General features: G+C 38.5%; 1 protein-coding gene across 2 annotated transcripts in view; it reads right to left on the reverse strand.

Moving 5' to 3' along the window:
* The window catches only part of ift122 (intraflagellar transport 122 homolog (Chlamydomonas)), a 59,157-nt gene that overhangs the window by 7,247 nt on the left and 32,490 nt on the right, over positions 1-19,420 (reverse strand). For both annotated transcript variants that reach the window (XM_022670752.2, XM_022670751.2), the window contains 9 exons: positions 18,145-18,342; positions 15,007-15,147; positions 14,758-14,811; positions 11,534-11,695; positions 9,067-9,233; positions 6,755-6,926; positions 5,417-5,519; positions 1,728-1,868; positions 1,437-1,534 (listed from right to left, as the gene is read on the reverse strand). In XM_022670752.2, coding sequence (XP_022526473.2) covers positions 1,437-1,534; positions 1,728-1,868; positions 5,417-5,519; positions 6,755-6,926; positions 9,067-9,233; positions 11,534-11,695; positions 14,758-14,811; positions 15,007-15,147; positions 18,145-18,342 — 1,236 coding nt within the window. The remainder of the gene's footprint in view (positions 1-1,436; positions 1,535-1,727; positions 1,869-5,416; positions 5,520-6,754; positions 6,927-9,066; positions 9,234-11,533; positions 11,696-14,757; positions 14,812-15,006; positions 15,148-18,144; positions 18,343-19,420) is intronic.

Below are 19,420 nucleotides of genomic sequence, written 5' to 3' on the forward strand. Positions count from 1 at the left end.
AGAGTAATAAAATAATTTAAAAACTAGTAAAACATGTTTTTATAGCTTTAATGTAAATTTGAGCAAACATTTTTCAGGCACTACAATACAAATGCCAATTTAAATCAAAATTTACTGTGCAAAACAAAAAAAGGTATTTGGGATGGAACATCACACAGTGAAACCATGTACTGAGGTCAGACAGATCACTAGTCCAGATGGAAGACATGGACCTGGGAGATCCAGATCAAAGAGGAAAATGACCATCCAGCATGTTATCGGCAACAAGTTCAAATGGCAGAGTCTGTCATGGTCTGGGATTGTGTCAGTACTTTTCATCTGCTGCCTTTGAGACAAAATTGGGCAACAAACCAGTGCACGATATTTGAAAAAACTAAAATTGCAGTATTTTGTTGTCCTACAATATATTTTTATATTTCTAACAGATGTTTCAAGATGTCAATGATTTAACATGTGATGGGGTTAATCATCCTCTCTGTGTATTGAAGATTAATCAAATATAGTCTGCCTTAGTCAAAATATGCGTTCAGATTTGTCATGAAAAATTTAAAAGGTGCTAATATTTGATTTGCATTAATTATTTTTCAATTTTCAAAAAGTCTCTAGTATGAGCAATTAGTTTTTTTGGTAAGAAAGTGTTTTAGTTCTCCTGTTTCAGGCTGTTTTAGTTTTTAGCTGTTTTAGTGAATATTCATTAAAACATGCAATGTGACACTGCCTCTATGCCTCTGCGGTGGGCGGTGGCAAGACGAGGTGGGTGGGGCCATAAATCCTATTTTACGGGTTAAGGTCTTTGGAGCTTTGGAGAGCAGTTTGTTGACTGATTGGTTTCTCCTTGTTTCCATCTTGTAACTCAGCTAACACATGCTAATGTTGCTTGAATAATACTGTTACAGACACAGCAGGTGCTAATGGTGTTTGAATATTTTGCAAAATTCTCACCTGCCTTACTGGCGCTTACCACAGCAGAACATAATGCTAATCACCTCAACCCTTTCTCTCACACAGATTCAAAGTCTCGTCTTCAGAAATAAAATATTCTGTACATTACCATCTGCGCTTCACTGCCAATTAGTTTACAATCCAAAACAGATACCATATTTTTCGCACTATAAGGTGCACTTTCTATAAACATCTTTTTTCTGGTCTTTTTCACCTTTAAAAGAGGGTGATATTAGCTAGCTTGTTTTAACACTGTAAACGCACAGACTACAGTCTGATATACTAACCTTTGAATGGCAAAAGAGCTAGAGTTAGCGAGGTTAGCAACTAATGCTTAAGCTGCTGATGTTCAGGATTATTGTGAATTTAAATATCTGAAGCGAAGCTGACATCTCTTTTGGACTGGATCAATTATCAGCCAAGACTCGATGTGTCCGATTTCATATGAAAAATAAAAAACTAGGTATAATCCTATCTCTAAATCGAGGACTTACCATGTAGCGATGGATGGAGTGATAGACATGATACAGTTCAGCCAAGTGCTGAAAACAGTGGAACTTCTTCAACATCTCCTCCTTCTTCTCCTCATTATCTATTAAGGAAACACAAACAGTAAAGGTAAATGAGGCCATTATATGCCTGCACACGGCACACAGGAGATAAAGAGACAGACAGTCTGAAAGCAAAACCTACACTTCCCATTAAAAAATCTGGTGACACTTAAGTATGAAAATGCTTTTCTTTGCAGTGGATGTAAACAGACTTAAACAGGGTCATACACGCACCTCGTGCTATGTCCAGACACTGCATGGAGAGCATCCAGTAGTAGTATGAGGCATCATTAAATCTACTTTCCACAACAGCGTTGTGAGTGAGCTGCTCCAGAACCTTTACCGCCTCTGCCTGACGCCCAGCCTTGTGGAAAGCTGTGAAAAAAACCCCCCACAAAAAACACATATGAAACTACCGAACATGGGATACACAACAGGGGATTAAAAAAACATTGGGAAAATATCTAAAACATGTTGAAAGTTGTGTCACGACTAGTCCCTAAATCTTTGCTATGATTGCTTTATTAAAGGGCCATTAAGGATTTGTTTTCAGCAGAAAATGATACAATTATCAGGGTGTGTCAACAGATTTTAAGGAATCAAGCAAAGTTCAAGCAGAGCTTTAGACAGTATTTTCTAACTAGAGCTGTGAATTAGGCCATGGAAATATGTGTGGGTGTGACCTTTGACTCCTTACTCCAGGTTGAGGTTACCAGGTTGTAAAACACAACAGCAGTGCTGAAACCATAGAAGCTAGAAACCAAATCTTGACTGCTACACACCTGAATAATAACCTTAACATTCATTTAAAGTTCAATGATCAAAGAGAGTAAATATCGAAAGTGAGTTAACAGATGGAGAAGACTTTGAGCCCAAAAGGAATACAACCTACTTTATTCAGGCAATTTATCACAAATACTAGATTATCTTACCAGGGACAGGCATTTTAATTAAATTATAAACTAGAGTGTTAGCATTCAAATCAGTGGTCTGTATGCAGCTTGACAAATCTCCATTGTTTTGAAATTAAACGACTGTAGCCATTCCACACACTCACACTCATTTCCCACAGATTACTTCTTTAAACTTGATTATTTGTTAACAAAAAACAGCACAACTGTATATAACTGTCATTATTTAATTTCTGCTAACTGTTAATCACAGACTTAAGAGTCTAATCTCAGCAAAAGGAGAAGAGAACAGAAAGCAGGACGCTGAGCTGAGGAAGCAGATGTGCACCTGGACATGGAGCACATACAGTAGCTGTGCTAACTGTGCTGCTGACGACTGCTGGCATGAGCAGAACAGTAAGTGCTGCAGTTGCATATTGATTTTTATAGACTGAGTCTTTATTGTGCAATTGCCATGCCTAAATAATAAAGCCTTATTATGATAAAATTATATTTACATGGGGTCCTAGGCTAATTTCCTCTTTGAGAGAAGCTGCTCTATGATTTTATTTCTGGCGATTTCACTTTGTCCCTCCTCCTCTGAGAAAATTACAGAGATGATCTGCTAATTATAGTTTGTATTTTTTAGGCAGATGTTGGCTTGCTTTGAAAAACAAGATAACTTTGGCCTTATCATCTATGTGATAAACAAATCCAATCAGACCATGTTTATTTTAAACTTAACTATTCAGTTTATTGGTTTAATGGACAGGGGTTAAGCTTATATTTTTATGGAAAATCTATTTAATATACTGCTCAGACCAAGACTAAGACTAGGCTTAATCCCAATTTGAGAAACTTATGAATTTATGATTTACCCACTAAAAACTATGAATTGTTCAGTAATTGTTTAGTCAATTCAGTTTTCTGCATTAATTATCCTATAACTTTAATCAATATTTAAGTAACCATTATGAAATGTTCGTTTATTCACTATAAACAATTCAGTATCTAGTATGATTTACTCACTGTCCACCATGAATTATTTAGTAACTACTATGATTTGTCCAGCAATTAAAATAAACTATTTAGTATCCACTATAAATGATTTGAAGTTGAGGGTTTAAAAAGGGCATACATGCCTTTAGGGTGTAAAGGATTAATAGAAGTATAATAGGGTGGTGTTTTAGCTGTGATTGCTCTTGGTTGTAGAATACATACTGTGGAAACACTGCATTACTCATTATATCAACCCTCCATCGTTTATAACAATACTGAGCTAATTACTCAAATCTGCTCTGATCCACAGCTGAAAGAAACGTTGACGTTCACGTGGTTCAGTTTAAAATGATTACCTTCATCTGAGTAACCTGATCTGAAAACACGTTTAGAGACCCTGAATCCAGAGATCATTAGTTTTATGGAGCTTCAGCTCGTCAGCTCTGTCATTAGTTAACTTCCTGCATGCCATTTCTTTCATTAAATCACTCCAGACTGGGATTTAGTCATCTGCACAGCTCCACAGCTTGCATGCTGTGCCAAGATCTTCGGGCGAGTTTGGCCGTGAGAGAAAGGAAAATCCCTCGTTTCCGTTTCGCTCTTCCAGCTGCCAGCCGTTACTGCCTCACACAGAGAATCCGGCCAGAGCTCACTACCTCACCCAAACACCAAAGCCAATCTGTACTTAATGTACACAAGTCTTCCAAACCTTCTCATCCCTGTCTAATCTCCTGATGTAACTCAGTTCAGACAGAGAGAGAGAGCGAGAGCAGACGAGAGAATGATGAGAGAGCTATTAGTGAATGTCAAATAGAGTTGCACTTAGAAACCAGAGCAGGATTGAGCACCAGACCTTCAGACCTAATGAAACTCAGCTGAGGTAGCCCCCGCACTGACCCTGGGCAGGAAGCCCTTTTTTGGGGCGAGGCCTCCGTTAGCTGAGGCCGTTTCTGGGCTGAGGTGTTTCGACTGGCACATTTATCAGAGGGTTTTGACACTGGCTGGTGTGCAGCTCAGCTGCAGCAGTTTAGTGGTGGAATTGAAATAAAACATGGTGTGTGTTCTGTGTTATGGTAAATATCACACTGTACTGATGATGCTATAACATTATTATTTCTAGTGCTGTAAACATTAACACTTAACACAAGAGATTAATCTCTAGGGGTGGAAATCTCTAAGAACGATTAGATTCGACTGTGATTATGAAACGGCTTTTAAGCATCTTCATGCATCGTATTCTTCTATACAGGATTTTTTTTTCTTTCATTGTCTACTTGGTACTTTTAAAGTAAAGTATCTGTAATAATCCAAAATGAATCCAGTTATTTAATAGGCTCTTTGACACAATAACTTCCTACGATAGGTAGCTAGCTGGATTAGCCTTCGTGCTAACCATCCCATTGTTACGATAGCAAAGACACCCTGATACGCCCTAAATCAAGCTGCACAGTGCACGATTGACAGCTCACCTATAGATAATTAAAATAGAGCCCTGAGAGTTTACTGTTTGCTCAACCATTCCATAATCATGTTAGTGCGAAGGTGCTATTTCAAAAATGTATTATTGTACTGAATAATCCACTGTTTGCCTATGTTACAGCCCTGCTGTCTATTATATTCTACAACTGTGTAAACAATTCCTTTATTCACAACATCAGGATGAATTCCTTCATTTACCATAGTCGTGTGTATCTGTGTGTGTGTGTGTGTGTTAAGTCTCAAGGCATCTTTGCCTCATCGGTAAGCAGGCATGCTAAGCTTCTTCCGGTGCCAATTATAATCAGCAAGAAACACAATAGTGGATTATGGCCAATGAGACAATCAGTTTTGCATGGAACAATTTGTGTTTCTCCTGCTCCAACAATACAGCAGAAAAGAGTTAGATGTTCCCACACACCACTGTCCTGATTGTAATGTGCATGTGTAATTAGAATCCACTGTGCTCGCTGAAAAGACTGCAAAATGGTGTGTACTGCTGTCTCCAGCTAACTTCTGAGTGTGTGTGTGTGTGGGCTGTGTGTATAGCTGACTCACCTTTCTGGGCTTCCTCGAAGCGGTCGTTTTCAGCCAGCCACTGTGCATACGGAACATAAACATCATCCTTGTATTGAGGATGCTTCTCCACCAGAGAGAACGCCTGGGGGAGGAAGTATGCTCTTTACTGGTGATTAATGATATGTAGGGATTGACACAAATCCAAATTTTCTTTCCCAATAGTTGATGTCACTACTGATACTGATATACACTCAAATGCCAAAAGTCATGGGATAACAGAAAATAAATTGATCGGGAAGTGTTACCTCATGAGAGGGCTTAGAAATGCCCACACCCAGGGCGTGAATTATGGGAAGGGGCCGGGGGGTCTGACCCCCTAATTAAGACTTGAACCCAAAAAAAGTATAAACAAATCAAAATACTCTGTTTAGGATTTAGATGCTCTTATATGGGGAACTGTTAACTTGCAGGTTCTGAGGCTGGTAACTCTGTTCTTATCCTGTGCAACAGAGATAACTCTTGCTCTTCCTTTACTGGGGCGGTCCTGATTAGTACCACTTTCATCATTATAATGTTTTTAAAGGTATTTTTTCCCACTGCACTTGAAGACATTTTCTTAAAAGTTCTTCAATTTTTTTTCAGATTGACTGACCTTTTTTTCTTAAAGTAATCTTTACTTAGTTAAGTAGCTTTTGTCATAATATAGATTAGAACATTACTAAAATAGTGCTATTCACTGTATACCAAATCTACCTCAACTTTACAACTGATGCTCTCAAACACATTAAGAGACAAGAAATTCAAGTAATTAACTCTTGATGGGTACAGCACAGCTGTTAACAGCTGTTGAAAGCCATTCCAGATGACGTGTGATCTCATGAGGCTGACTGAGAAAATGCAGGGATACATAAAGCACTATTTTGTTTACTAAAAATTGTTTTCCCTTATAGTTTGGATGAGTTTAGCATTAATCTACAATGCAGGACATTTTAAAATGATGAAAAAACACTGACTGGTAATGTACATTAAAAATACTTTAGCAAACACTTGATTAACTTGCCAAAAAATATTTCAGTATATAATATCTACTAATGTCTAATTTATGTAATATTAGATTTGTGTGCATTGCTAACCACAATAATTCTGCAGGCAATATTCACTAAATTTACATTATCATACATGCATGAGCACTAAATCTTTGTGCAACTCTACCTGCATTTTTTAAACCTGTGTTTGTCAGACAAAATTTATAACACTGAACTGAACTGTGAGCCGAAGCAAAACTGGGAATTCTAACTACATGCTAGAAAATACTGAGAGAGACTGGAAATAAACCATTTATTAGTCTACCTGTCAACCCCCCCCACACACACACACCTCATCCCAGTGCCTGGCCTGTACGTGCAGCTGCACTAAAGCTTTTAGGTCACCCATCTTAGAGTAGGTCTCGGCTGCGTAACCATGGTGATTCAACTTCTGGAAGAATTCGGCACACCTGGACAACGGCTCACGCTCCGCTTTATCCAGCTTACGAGCCAAATCTATCAACCTAGAGAGAGAGAGAGAGAAATCGAGTGTGAGAGCGGGGGAGAGAGAGAGATGGAGAGAAAGAGGAAGAGAGAGGGAGAGAAATCGAGTGTGAGAGAGAGAGAGAGATGGAGAGAGGGAGAGAAAGAGGGAGAGAGAGAGAGGGGGAGAGAGAGATGGAGAGAGAGGGAGAGAAAGAGGGTGAGAGAGAGATGGAGAGAGAGGGAGAGAAAGGAGGGAGAGAGTTTTATTTTTAATCGAGATGAATTTCGCTTATCTGATATACACACAGAAACTGTAATAGTGGAGCCGCTCAAACAATGGAGGTTCATTATGTCTGTTTTTCATGATATGTACGGCCAATGATCCATGAAATTACTTCCATTTTATTGTTTTGCTCTTTTCTTGCGGGTGGTTTAATTATATGTTGCTCTCTACATTGTTATTATCTGTTTCATGTGAGGGTACAGTCTTTGGTATTCTGTACAGCTTTCACAAGAGCAGAGGCTGAAAACAGGACAATGGAAAACATTAAGGGGAGATGGAGGGAGCAAGAAAGAATGGAAAGAGAAAGAGAGAAGAGAAACATGAATTAAAGTAAGGCAGGATTGTTTGTTTGATGGTGTTATACATGCTGAAGTGCATAAACACTGCTTTTACCTCTCACAGTGGAACGTTATAATGGAATTTAAAAGTTCTCACAAGGAGACCAGGCCACTATAACAACAGGCTCAGATTACATTGCTGGTTTTGTAACAGACAATTCTTAATGAGTGAGGTTGCAAAAAGTCCTGTGTGCTCCTGCCAAGATGATTGACTGACTGACTGGGTGACTGACTGGGTGACTGACTGGGTGACTGACTGGGTGAATGATTGAGTGACTGACTGGGTGACTGACTGGGTGACTGACTGGGTGACTGACTGGGTGACTGACTGGGTGACTGATTGAGTGAATGATTGAGTGACTGACTGACTGACTGACTGACTGACTGACTGACTGGGTGACTGACTGGGTGACTGACTGAGTGAATGATTGAGTGACTGACTGACTGACTGACTGACTGACTGACTGACTGGGTGACTGACTGGGTGACTGACTGGGTGACTGACTGGGTGACTGATTGAGTGAATGATTGAGTGACTGACTGACTGACTGACTGACTGACTGACTGACTGGGTGACTGACTGGGTGACTGATTGAGTGAATGATTGAGTGACTGACTGACTGACTGACTGACTGACTGACTGGGTGACTGACTGGGTGACTGACTGAGTGAATGATTGAGTGACTGACTGACTGACTGACTGACTGACTGACTGGGTGACTGACTGGGTGACTGACTGAGTGAATGATTGAGTGAATGATTGAGTGACTGATTGAGTGACTGATTGAGTGACTGACTGATGCTTATTTTTTTACTATAATCAATAACTTTACTGTAATTAATACTAATCAAGTTAATAAAGTAAAATCAAATGCATTATGAATAAAAGTGTGATAAGACGGTAGGCAACATGGCTTGACATAAAACTTGCCCCACTGACCTAGAGGTCAGCTAAAGGGAAGGTTGTTGACATGTTATGAGCACTCAACACTGCTGACTGAATGACAACCAGCTGACTGAATGATTGGGTGACTGACTGACTAGCCGACTGAGTGAGTGACTGAGTGAGTGGCTAACAGATTGACCAGCTGACTGACTGCACTGTAGCTTCGATGCTAATGGATGTAATCAGTAATAAACAGGTAAAGCTAAATGTAAGCATAGTTTATACTACACAGGCCCCTCGAACTCAAATAATTAGCAAATAATTAAGAAACCACAAACTGATTCATTCTTTCTTTAGGATGTCACAACTGTAAGTGCATGCTGTGATGATTCAGGCATGCAGTTTGCATGCTAATTGGTGCTAATTAAGTAATAGCAGACACACACTCCCAAACACATACACATAGTGAAGAAGCCCTTTATGCGACAGCGACACTACCACTAATGATTAAAGCCATTAACACACAAAAACACACTATGCCATTATCCTTACAGCTACAGTGCAAAATTACAGAAGTAGTTTAAACATTAGGCTTGAACTCTTCCTGTAAGTGATCATTACGTTCTGATGTGTTTGCTTGTTCTGTGTGTTAGTGTGTGTGTGGGGCTCACATGTCCACCCATCCGTGCTCTCCGATGATCTCGATGGCCTTCATGTTCTCTCCTGCGGTCAGATACATATCAGCCGCAGCCCGGGGCTCCTTACTGTTCTTAGCCCAGTCTGCCTGCTTTTTCATCAGCAGCTTTGTGTCCTTTGGGTCAGCCGAGGCCAGGAAGTCCTGTACACACAGAAATAAACACAGGCGAATTCTTTAACTTCCACTGAATAGAAAAAGAGGAAAAGTCCAACGCTGCCAACTTTACACAGATTAAACATGGGCCATTTCCAACGTTTAGGAAAACTTCTTGTGGTTAGAAACTAACAGAGCTGTGTTGATCCTAGTATTATCATAAATATGAAATAAACTGCAACATTTACACGAGAATAATTTGTTATTTTAAGATATACTTTAATATACAGTGAATGTATATGTATGTATATATATACAGTACCATTCAAAAGTTTGGACAAGTTTGGACAGACCTTAAATTAAGTACTTTTACATTATTGTAGACTAATAGTAAGCTCATTCAAACTACAAAGAAAGTAAACAAACCAGAGTATGTTTTATATTTTATATTTTCAAAGTAGGACCACTTGCTTAGATGACAGCTTTGCACATCTCGGCATTTTCTTAGTCAGTTTTTCAGGTAGTGTTTGTGGGTGATTTGATGTCTATGTTACCTTCTGGCTGTTATAGTCAAATCTGCTGGGGTCACTAGTCACATTACGTTAATGTTCACATTGGCTGTGCTTGATCCATAAATTACTTTTTCTGAGTTAATAACTGTTTGATCATTTTTTTAAATAATTTATAACTGGCAGCTGACAAGAGGAGGATAGGTTCATCATCTTCAAATAACGCTTTATGTAAAGGTTCTTTAATAACTAACTCTTTATCACAAATGTGGTTCATTATAGAACTAAAAGTTGTACATCTATGGCATCACTCAAAGAACCTTTGAATCTTTATTTTTAATAGAGTATAAGAAACAGAAGCAACATAAATCAGTCCAGCATGTCTCTGCCTTCCTGTTTTTTAACTCTCTCACCCAAAATGATCGTAAAGAAAAACATTAATAAGGTCTTACACAGGACTTTACAGTTGTCCAAAACTCTTTGGTAATTGACTCCTGTTGGGATAAGACCCTTGATATCCTTTTATAACTCTGAGTAGAGCTGGTGTAGCTTTACGAGTGCTGCCCTTAAGTGAAGTGCTCCACTTGAAGCGCTCTTAATTACACTTATTACATCTAGAGCTCCAGTCTCTGGTGAAGTTGAGGAGAATGGAAAGGGCAGAGGTGGCAGTGGCCTGTCGTCTCTCTCACACTACCAGTACATCAGCCACGTCGGGCCCACACACACACACACACACACACACAAAAATATACAGCTGTCAGAACACGGTAACACACACAAAGACACACAAACACTGCAAGAAGCATAACAAATCTACTGCATGAACAACAGCACACACACACTCACACACACACATACACAGAGAAGAGAGGTCATGTGACAGCAACACTATAACTAATGATTAAAGGCAGAAGAAGCACATGCAAGAAGCGTAAAACAACAGATTATAAAATACACACACACTCCCACTCTCTCACAAACACATACACACACACACACTCCCACTCTCTCACAAACAGACACACACACACACACACACACACAGAAAATAGAATGTGATGCCTCATGTGACAGCTACATGGCCATTAATTACAGACACATTTAAATATACAATAAAGTCTTAAACAATTAAAAGAATAGAAATAATATTTTTTTTTTTTTTTCTGATTTCTTTTTTTTTTTGGAGGGGGATTTTACATTTTTCCTGGTTTTCTTTTTCCAATTATGGGTGCGTAGACTTTGTTTTAGAACTACATCTATGTGTTTAAAAAAGCATAATAATGATGTCCACCTTCATGTTTACAGTGTTCAAATGTTTAATAGTGAAGTAAAGGATCACAAATCCAAACTTTTGTAGAATTATAACTGTTTGGTTGTGGATCGGATAATTTCTCAGCAAAAATGAAACAGTGTGAAGATAATTTTAGCTTTTTTGTATTAGTGACTTTTAATTTGACAACAGCCTGTTCTTTTGTGTTAGTGTTATTTTTTATTTTGAGTGTGCTCGGTCAGTGTGTCGCTTCCAGGCTCTTGTGATGGGCAGCTGCTCAGTCTGTATGTTTTAGCAGCAGTATGAACCGGCTTCATAAATCAGCTCTGGATTCGCTGAGCGTTAAGTTAGTAGCAAGTTTCACTTCCTGTTTGCTGGAGTGAAACACTGTGTGTAGCTATATCAGGTACTATAAACAAACAAATGTAGTTTTTGGCTAATAGACACTGTTTTCACTCTAATTTTGTGCATTTCTTTTATTCTATCTGAAATCTGTTTGTATGCATCAATTCCATGATTCTGTCTGTATTCTCCACATTACAGACTGTAAAAACACACTACACACGTACCTTGGCGTACTCAAACATTCGCAGGTCAGTGTACATGGTGAGTGCTCTGTTGTCGTAGCCACTTCTCTTGTAGAGTTTGGCAGCCTCGTGGAACTTGCCTTGGTAAGCGTAGACATCAGCTAGAAAAAGCTCACTGTTGTTTTCACCTCTCTTCTTCCTTTCCTGTGCAAGAGACAGAAAACACACAGACATTAATAAAAACAGCAGAAGCTTTAAAAAACATAGTACTAAAATAACGCAAATCAAGCCAGAGTGTTTCAGTAACTGATTCATCTAATCTAACCCATCCATTCATTCATGCAACACATTTGTACTGTAGCTAATGGCAGATCTTCCAACTGACATCCTTCAGCAGGATCATGCTCACCCACACACAGCAAGGGTTACCCAGAAACATCTACAACATTGTAGCACTTCCATGTCCTGTTCTGTCTCCAGATTTATCACCAATCCAACATAAAGGGGAGGAGCTAGGATAGTTTAGTGTTTTGTCTGATTCTCTGTCCTGAATACCACATTTCTGTAAATCTGCTTTGCCACAACATTAGGTGCATGCGTGTGTGTGTGTGTGTGTGTGTGTGTGTGTACTCGTAGAGTGTATTAATAGTTTAAGCTACAAATGTACTCTGATTGTGCTTATTTTTGGAAGCCACGTACACCAATTGGCAATTAGAGGCCTGCAGATCCTTGGCTTCTCAAAGACTAGAGCCAAACAGTTAACTAGATATTGTTCTATATCTGCAATAATTGGAAGTCGACATATTTGGAGAAAGAGATGTTTTGTGTGTCCATAAATGTATATGTAAATCACAGGGGAAAAAAAACTATTTGTACCTGTTTATTATGAACTGATGCTGGCATGGTCATGTATTGCTGTTGGATGATGTATGCATTTAAAAAGATTTGGGTCTTTTAATTTTGTATTTTAAATTGTAGGCCTAAATAAATGTGTTAAATGTGTGTATATAAGACCAGACATTGGACTTTTATGGTGTAAAGGTATGTAAACTTTTAAAAAACGTATGTAAGGTATGTAAACGTAAAAATCTGAAGGATTTTTAAAGAAGTAAATTAGATAATTCCATTTCAATAAACACTTACATACAATAAATACAAAATTAAACATGAAATAGCTGAAGCACACAATGCCAGTTATCAGGCATCTGTAATGTGGTTTATATTAGTCCATAGTGGCTAGTGCATATGGCACCCTTTATCTTGCCTAGGTACACATACAGTACACATACAGTACAATATTTCTACACACAAACGCACTTACACACACACACTCGTACACACACACAAGCACCGACTTTTACGAAAAACGTCCATTCAACGATCCACTAAAACTCAATGATCCATTCTTTCCATTTAGTTTTCCTGACATCAAAAGCGTTTCTGAGAGACAAAGGCCTCTGTTTTCCAGAGCCGCTACCCAGCCTTATCAGATTCACACAGAAAACCACACAAACACACAGCAATGCATTTAGACTTCCAGTGTTCTGCTCTCCAAAGTCTGTCTCTCACGACATACCCTCAAACCTCTCGGCTTACTGAGCTTTAGATTCTGTTTATGTGTGAGCGTGTGTGTGTGTTTAAGTGTGCATTTGTTCTCTTTAGGCGGTGGATTTGTGTATTGCTAGTAAATGGGTGGTGTGTGGTTTATTTCCGGCAGTATCAGAGTTCAAAACAGCTTGAATTCTAGGTCTATTGGCCCTATTTGTTGCTCTGGATGATCAGATTATATTACTTATATATCAAAATATAATATAATATTAAAACCCTTTACATTAGATTAAAACTACATTGTCTAACAGCTAATCAGTAATATAATAATCTCAGGAAAACATTTTTAAAGTAATCTATCCAATTGCAACAGTATCCCTTATCTCAGTAAAGACCAGACAGGAGAGATGTGGATGCCCTTGTGAATTGATTGTCTCTCTTCTGGACACTGTGGGTAGAAACTTACTACTGCTGACAAGAAGCAATCCATCAGCTTTGTTATTTCAGAGATGCTCTCACCTGACCAAAACATTCTAAAAATAAATCGTTAGGTCTAGACGGACTATCTAATCAAAACCAACCATCCAGATCTTCAGGATAATTTAGCAGTATCTGAAGTGTCTGGTGGTGCACTGTTCTACACCTACACAAAAATAAACTTCATTAAAAGAGTCAGGCAAGAAATCTCTCTGTTTCAGTAATGTAAATCAGCTGAACTCACTCACAGTGTAAACTGTATATCAATAAACACACAATACCATTAATAGCATTCTGAAACAAAGGTCTGAAAAGTATCTTCATTTATTACTCAGGCAGAAGTATAGATACTTCTAATTTTGTCAACTCAAGCTTTTTACTCATGTAAAAGTGTGAAAGTACTGGTTTTAACTTAAAAATATAAAAGTAATGTAAGTGGAAAAAATGCCATTAAGTACAAAAGCCATAATGACTATAATGTTATATTAAAACATTAATGTTGATAAATTTGTTATGCACTAGGCTCCCTGTTTCAGCTGCATATATGCCCATTGTAAATGAATGTATTTTAGTAGAATGTAAATATATTAAAGAAGCTTAGTTGGACTGGAGTTTGTCTGGAGTTCTCTTGAGTCTCTGCACGGATCATCTTCATACTTGGCTACATACGTCTGCTATGTTCTTGCAGGAGTGTGGGGGGGGCGTGACATGTGCAGGTGTGATGGATAGCATATAAACCAATAGGGTGTTGGAATGATGTATGTTTGTACTTCTCATCCAACTACAATCCGATTCACTTTATCTGGATGGGGAGATTTATCTGGATTAGGTTTTTTGAAAGATGAGAAGTCAGAATGAAAACAAGCTGAAATGAAATAACAAATGGAATACCAGAATTTTTTAAATGTAAGGAGTAGAAGCTGAAAATAATTACTGCAGTAAAGTATAGATAAACAGCAAGTAAGGTAGTTAAAAAAGTATTTGTATACTGTCACACCTGCCCACAGACAGCTTACAACGATAATGAAGAGTGCTATTTAATTGTCTAAACATAGCTAACACATTAGCTAACAACACTGTGAACAAGTACTCTACGTAAACGTGTTATCTTATGTAGTGTAATCAACTGTGTCACATCTAATATCATTGGGGTGGCATGGACTGGTCAATGGAGAACTGTTTTAGCTTGACTGAACATCTGAGAGGAAAATTGACCATAAAACAAGTGTGAAAGATCTTACCTCAATGCTGTTGATGAGCTCAAGATAGCGCAAGTCTCGAACCCTGATGAAAGCCTAAAAAAAGAGAAAAAGAAGAAGAGAGAGAAACAAATCTAGACATGTCTTTCACTTGCATATTTTACAACTGGAAACAGCAACTACATTCTACTTTTCCTTTTTAGAAAAATCAGAGATACTTCAGTCCCAAAAAGCATCAATTACTACCATCTGCTGCTATCACATGGTAATGCAATGATAGTATTGACGAACCTTTTTGGCTGTGTCGAAGTCCAGTCCCTCCAAAGCCTCCGTAGCCAGATCCCTCCAATCACTGTCAGTCACTCCCAGACAGGCAATCTGATAGGCCTCTTTAAACATCCGCCTCTCCAGATACTGATACATTGGAGCTGACTATGGAGACGTAGGAGGGAGTTATCAGTAAACTGATAACCTGACACTGAAGAGCTAAATATAACAAATGAAGAGTGTAGCTGACTCGCTCATTAACGCACATTCCACTGTCACTGTTATCAACATCCTTAAGAAAATATACACACTTCCTGATAAACATTTCAGGGGGAGGAACGGGTATTTTGTCTATTTTTGGCATTCACAATTTGCATTTGTAAACAACTGATACTCAAATATCCATATAAAAACATATTTTTGTTGCTGTCTGAACTGGGATGTCTATTTTTTTTATTTTGCTGTCTTTTTTTCACTTTTTCTACAATATATAAATTTAGCAGCTGCTCAAAGTTTCATCAAGAATGGCCAATATAAATGCTTTAAAAACCTTTAGAAATTGTTTAAAAAAGTAATTATATTCCTTTAAAAGCTGTTATTTTGGAAATTTGTGTAGTTTTTGCATTACATTAACATTGTATTGTTATACCATGATTCAAGAACACAGGTACAGTTGCAAAAAAAGTTTGTGAACCTTTTGGGATTTCTTGGATTTCTCCATTAATTGGTCATTAAATGTGTTCTGATCTTCACCTAAATCACAACAATAGACGAACACAGTCTGATAAACTAATATCACACAAAAATGATATGTTTGCATGGTTTTATTGAACACAACATGTTAACATTCACAGTGCAGGGAGGAGAAAAGTATGTGAACCTTTGGATTTAATAACTGGTTGATCCTCCCTTGGCAGCAAAAAACCTCAACCAAACGTTTCCTGTAGTTGCAGAAAGAATTTTGGATCATTCCACTTCACTAAACTGTTTCAGTTCAGCAATATTTTTGAAATATCTGGTGTGAAGTAGCAACAGTGCTGAACTTTCTCCACTTGTAGAGCGTCTGTCTTACTGTGGACACATGAACATCAAGGCTTTTAGAGATATTTTGTAACCCTTTCCAGCTAAGTCAACAATTATTGAATGTAGGTCTTCTGAGAGCTCTTTTGTGTGAGCCATGATTCACATCAAGCAGTGCTTCTTAAGAACAACAGACTTAAACTTATAGGGCAGGGCAGCGTTAACCAACCAATCCAATCTCATCACATCCTGGCTCCAATTAGCTCTTAGAAAAATAATTAGCTTAGGGGTTCACATACTTTCCCCCTCACTATGTTGGCGTGTTTAATAAAACCATGCAAACATATCATTTTTGTGTGGTATTAGTTTAAGCAGACAGTGTTTGTCTATTGTTGTGACTTAGATAAAGATCAGAACTCATTTAATGATCTTGATGCAGAAATCCCAAAGGATTCACATACTTTTTTTTGCAACTGTTTAATCTTTACCATATTCAGTATTTCCACAAAAATAAAATGTTTGATCTGAAATGAAATTTTTATTCATGCCCTGAACTACATAAAGTGATCCAATTTAAACATAAAAAGCAAAAAGTATTATAGCTTTCACATTCATAATTGCAGTATATTGACAAACTTTATCCATATATTTATTAAAAAAAAGGTAATGGGTGTTCACTTCACATTAATACCAACAAAGAGTTTCTGGTAACTGGATTTCTTTTTGCGAAAGTGTCTTTGCGTAACTGTATAAAACTAAATTTTTGTCCTTCTATCCAATGAATGTTGATTAATCTTAAAGGTCTAACGGTCTACTTTGTCCTGCTTTAACCATTTCTTTCCAGTTTTTTTTTTTCTTTTAGGGTCATTGTCTTGCTGCATGGTTAAGCTTCATTTCATAACCTGTGAAGCTGAAATTCTTCAATGTTTATATATATCACCTTTTTACAAAAAATGAATAGAAGCCAAACTCTATAGAAATGTTTTTTTTTTTATCTTTTTCCACCCTGATAAGCATCAATAACTCCAAGCTGACGGCTCTTTTTTATATTCACCTTATTGTTTATGTGAATTCAATGCTGAAGAATGTATTCTTCAAGGAACTTGTTATCAGACTGAATAAATAATTTTGGAGATTTTATAGGTTATTATGCAGCTCATGCCTGCCTCTCTAGCTGAATAGGCTAAAAGTGTGACAAGAACAGGCTTGGTACTGGCATAAACCACTAGAGAAAGCTCCAGAGGACAAATTAATGTAGCTTCTTAAGTACTGCTTTTAGAATCCCAGTTACTCGAATCCACGCTCATGAACTGCAATCAGATGAAGAATTATAAGCAGAAAATCACTAATTGCTGCTAATTGACTCTTTAATGGTTTATTTTCTCTTCAAAGGGATATGTTCTTCATAATATGTTCCCTCATAAGACAAGACTAAACATGAGACTACCACACAGTGTCATAAATTAAGGCTGTGTAAGAACCTGCAATACAAAAGTAAAAAAAAAAAATTGGAAGTAGTTTTTTGGAAAAAAAAACTAACACATAATTTCTGAACAAACATGGTGGTGGTAATTTGATAGTCTGGAGCTGCTTTGCTGCTTCAAGGCCTGGACAACTTGCTGTAATTGATGGAACCGTGAATTCTGCTCTCTACCAGAAAACCCTGAAAGAGAATGTTCATGTCCATGGCCATCAGTTTGTGACCTTAAGCTCAGGTGTACTTGTTATCGGTAAAGCTTAATTGCAGTTGTTGCTGCCAAGGGTGTCACAACCAAGTTATTAGATTTAGGGGGAAATGCTTTTTTTAACCAAGGGCCAGTTAGGGTTAGGATGGATTTTTCCCTTAATAGATACTTTTTTTAAAACTGCTTTTTATATTTGAAACATATGTATTATAATAAAAAATAAAAAATAAAATAAAATAAATCTATAGGAGGCAAATACTGTATATCATGTTTGTCAGTTACTATGAACCTGAGTTATGAAATACCAGCATGTACATCATGTTTTTAAGTGTATCAATATTTTCCTACACCCCTATCTTAAATGTGTGATTGATTTATATGTGAATGAATGTGAATGTTACGTACAGTGCAGGCAGTAGGACACACAGACAACAGTGCAGACACACATATGACGTACCTGAGGCACCTCCACTGCAGCCATTGAGTAGACATGAAGGCAGAAGATTTTGGAGCCGTTGTAGCCCACCACAAACCCTTGCAGCTTCTGCTGATGAACGGGGAAATTACTCGCCTTGATGTTCAGATAGCCGCTGCCAGAGAAACACAGCATGTCCTCACACTGCGTATTCCAGGCCACACTGTTCGCGTTGGGCTCCTAGAACACACAAACAATGGGAAGCGGCTGGATTTTGACTGTGACCTGAATCTGAAAGAGCAATTTTGTAATGTGACTGTGGTACACAGCAATTTGCCTACACTGTAATCTCTTCAGAGAACAGGGAAAAGTGGAATGGAAAACGGCCACAGCAGCAGATTCCAACAGGCAATTCTGTTTACGTCAAATATATGTAAATGGTTCTTCTCTACCACAGCCAGCTCAGCTTAGGAAAGACTATTATCTATGATTTATGCCCCACCCCCTTTTAACTTCTGGAATAAGGCCAGATAAGTCTTACATAACACTGGATCTCCCATAAACCCTATGCATTAAAAACAGAACACAGTGTTAGGCTTTCAAAGTAAACACTACACTACTGAGCTGAACTATTGCACAGACATAGGCCTGGACAATAATTCGATATCGGTATTTATCGCGATAAGAAATGTTTCAATAACGGTGATATCACTTTTGTGGTATATCGATATGTATTATGTACAGAATCTGTCACGGACAGGCGTTTTTTACTGGCGTCAGCTCGCCGCAGAGCCAAACACATTCAGCCCCCATAGCTGTGCTACCTCAGTGCGTGATGACGCAATCACACAGGCACGTAGCCAGATAGGCTAGGCTAGGCTAGGTTAAAATGGCTAGGCTAGGCTAGGCTAGGTTAGGTTCAGGTCCGCTCCGCTACGCATCTAAAATGTCTCGAAACGGAGCCGGGACGAGCGGATCCAAGGCTAGGGTAGACTCGGTTCGGTCAGCCGCTGTTTCGCTCGCTCATCCGCGGCTCCGCTGGCCCAGCCGCGGGTCCGCTCGCTCATCCGCGCCTCCGCTCGCTCATCCGCGGCTCCGCTCGCCCAGCCGCGGGTCCGCTCGCTCAGCCGCGCCTCCGCTCGCCCAGCCGCGGGTCCGCTCGCTTGCCGCTTTGCTGCAAATTGTGCCGGTGAGTGGAGCCGACAAGCAGCGTAACGTTAATACATCTAATCTGTTCCACCACCTCAAGCATCTTCACTACATACAATATTTTCCTTATACTGACTGAAGCACTTTAATAGATTATGTTGAAACTAAG

The sequence above is a fragment of the Astyanax mexicanus genome, chromosome 12 (genome assembly GCF_023375975.1).
Source record: "Astyanax mexicanus isolate ESR-SI-001 chromosome 12, AstMex3_surface, whole genome shotgun sequence".
Taxonomy (NCBI): domain Eukaryota; kingdom Metazoa; phylum Chordata; class Actinopteri; order Characiformes; family Acestrorhamphidae; genus Astyanax; species Astyanax mexicanus.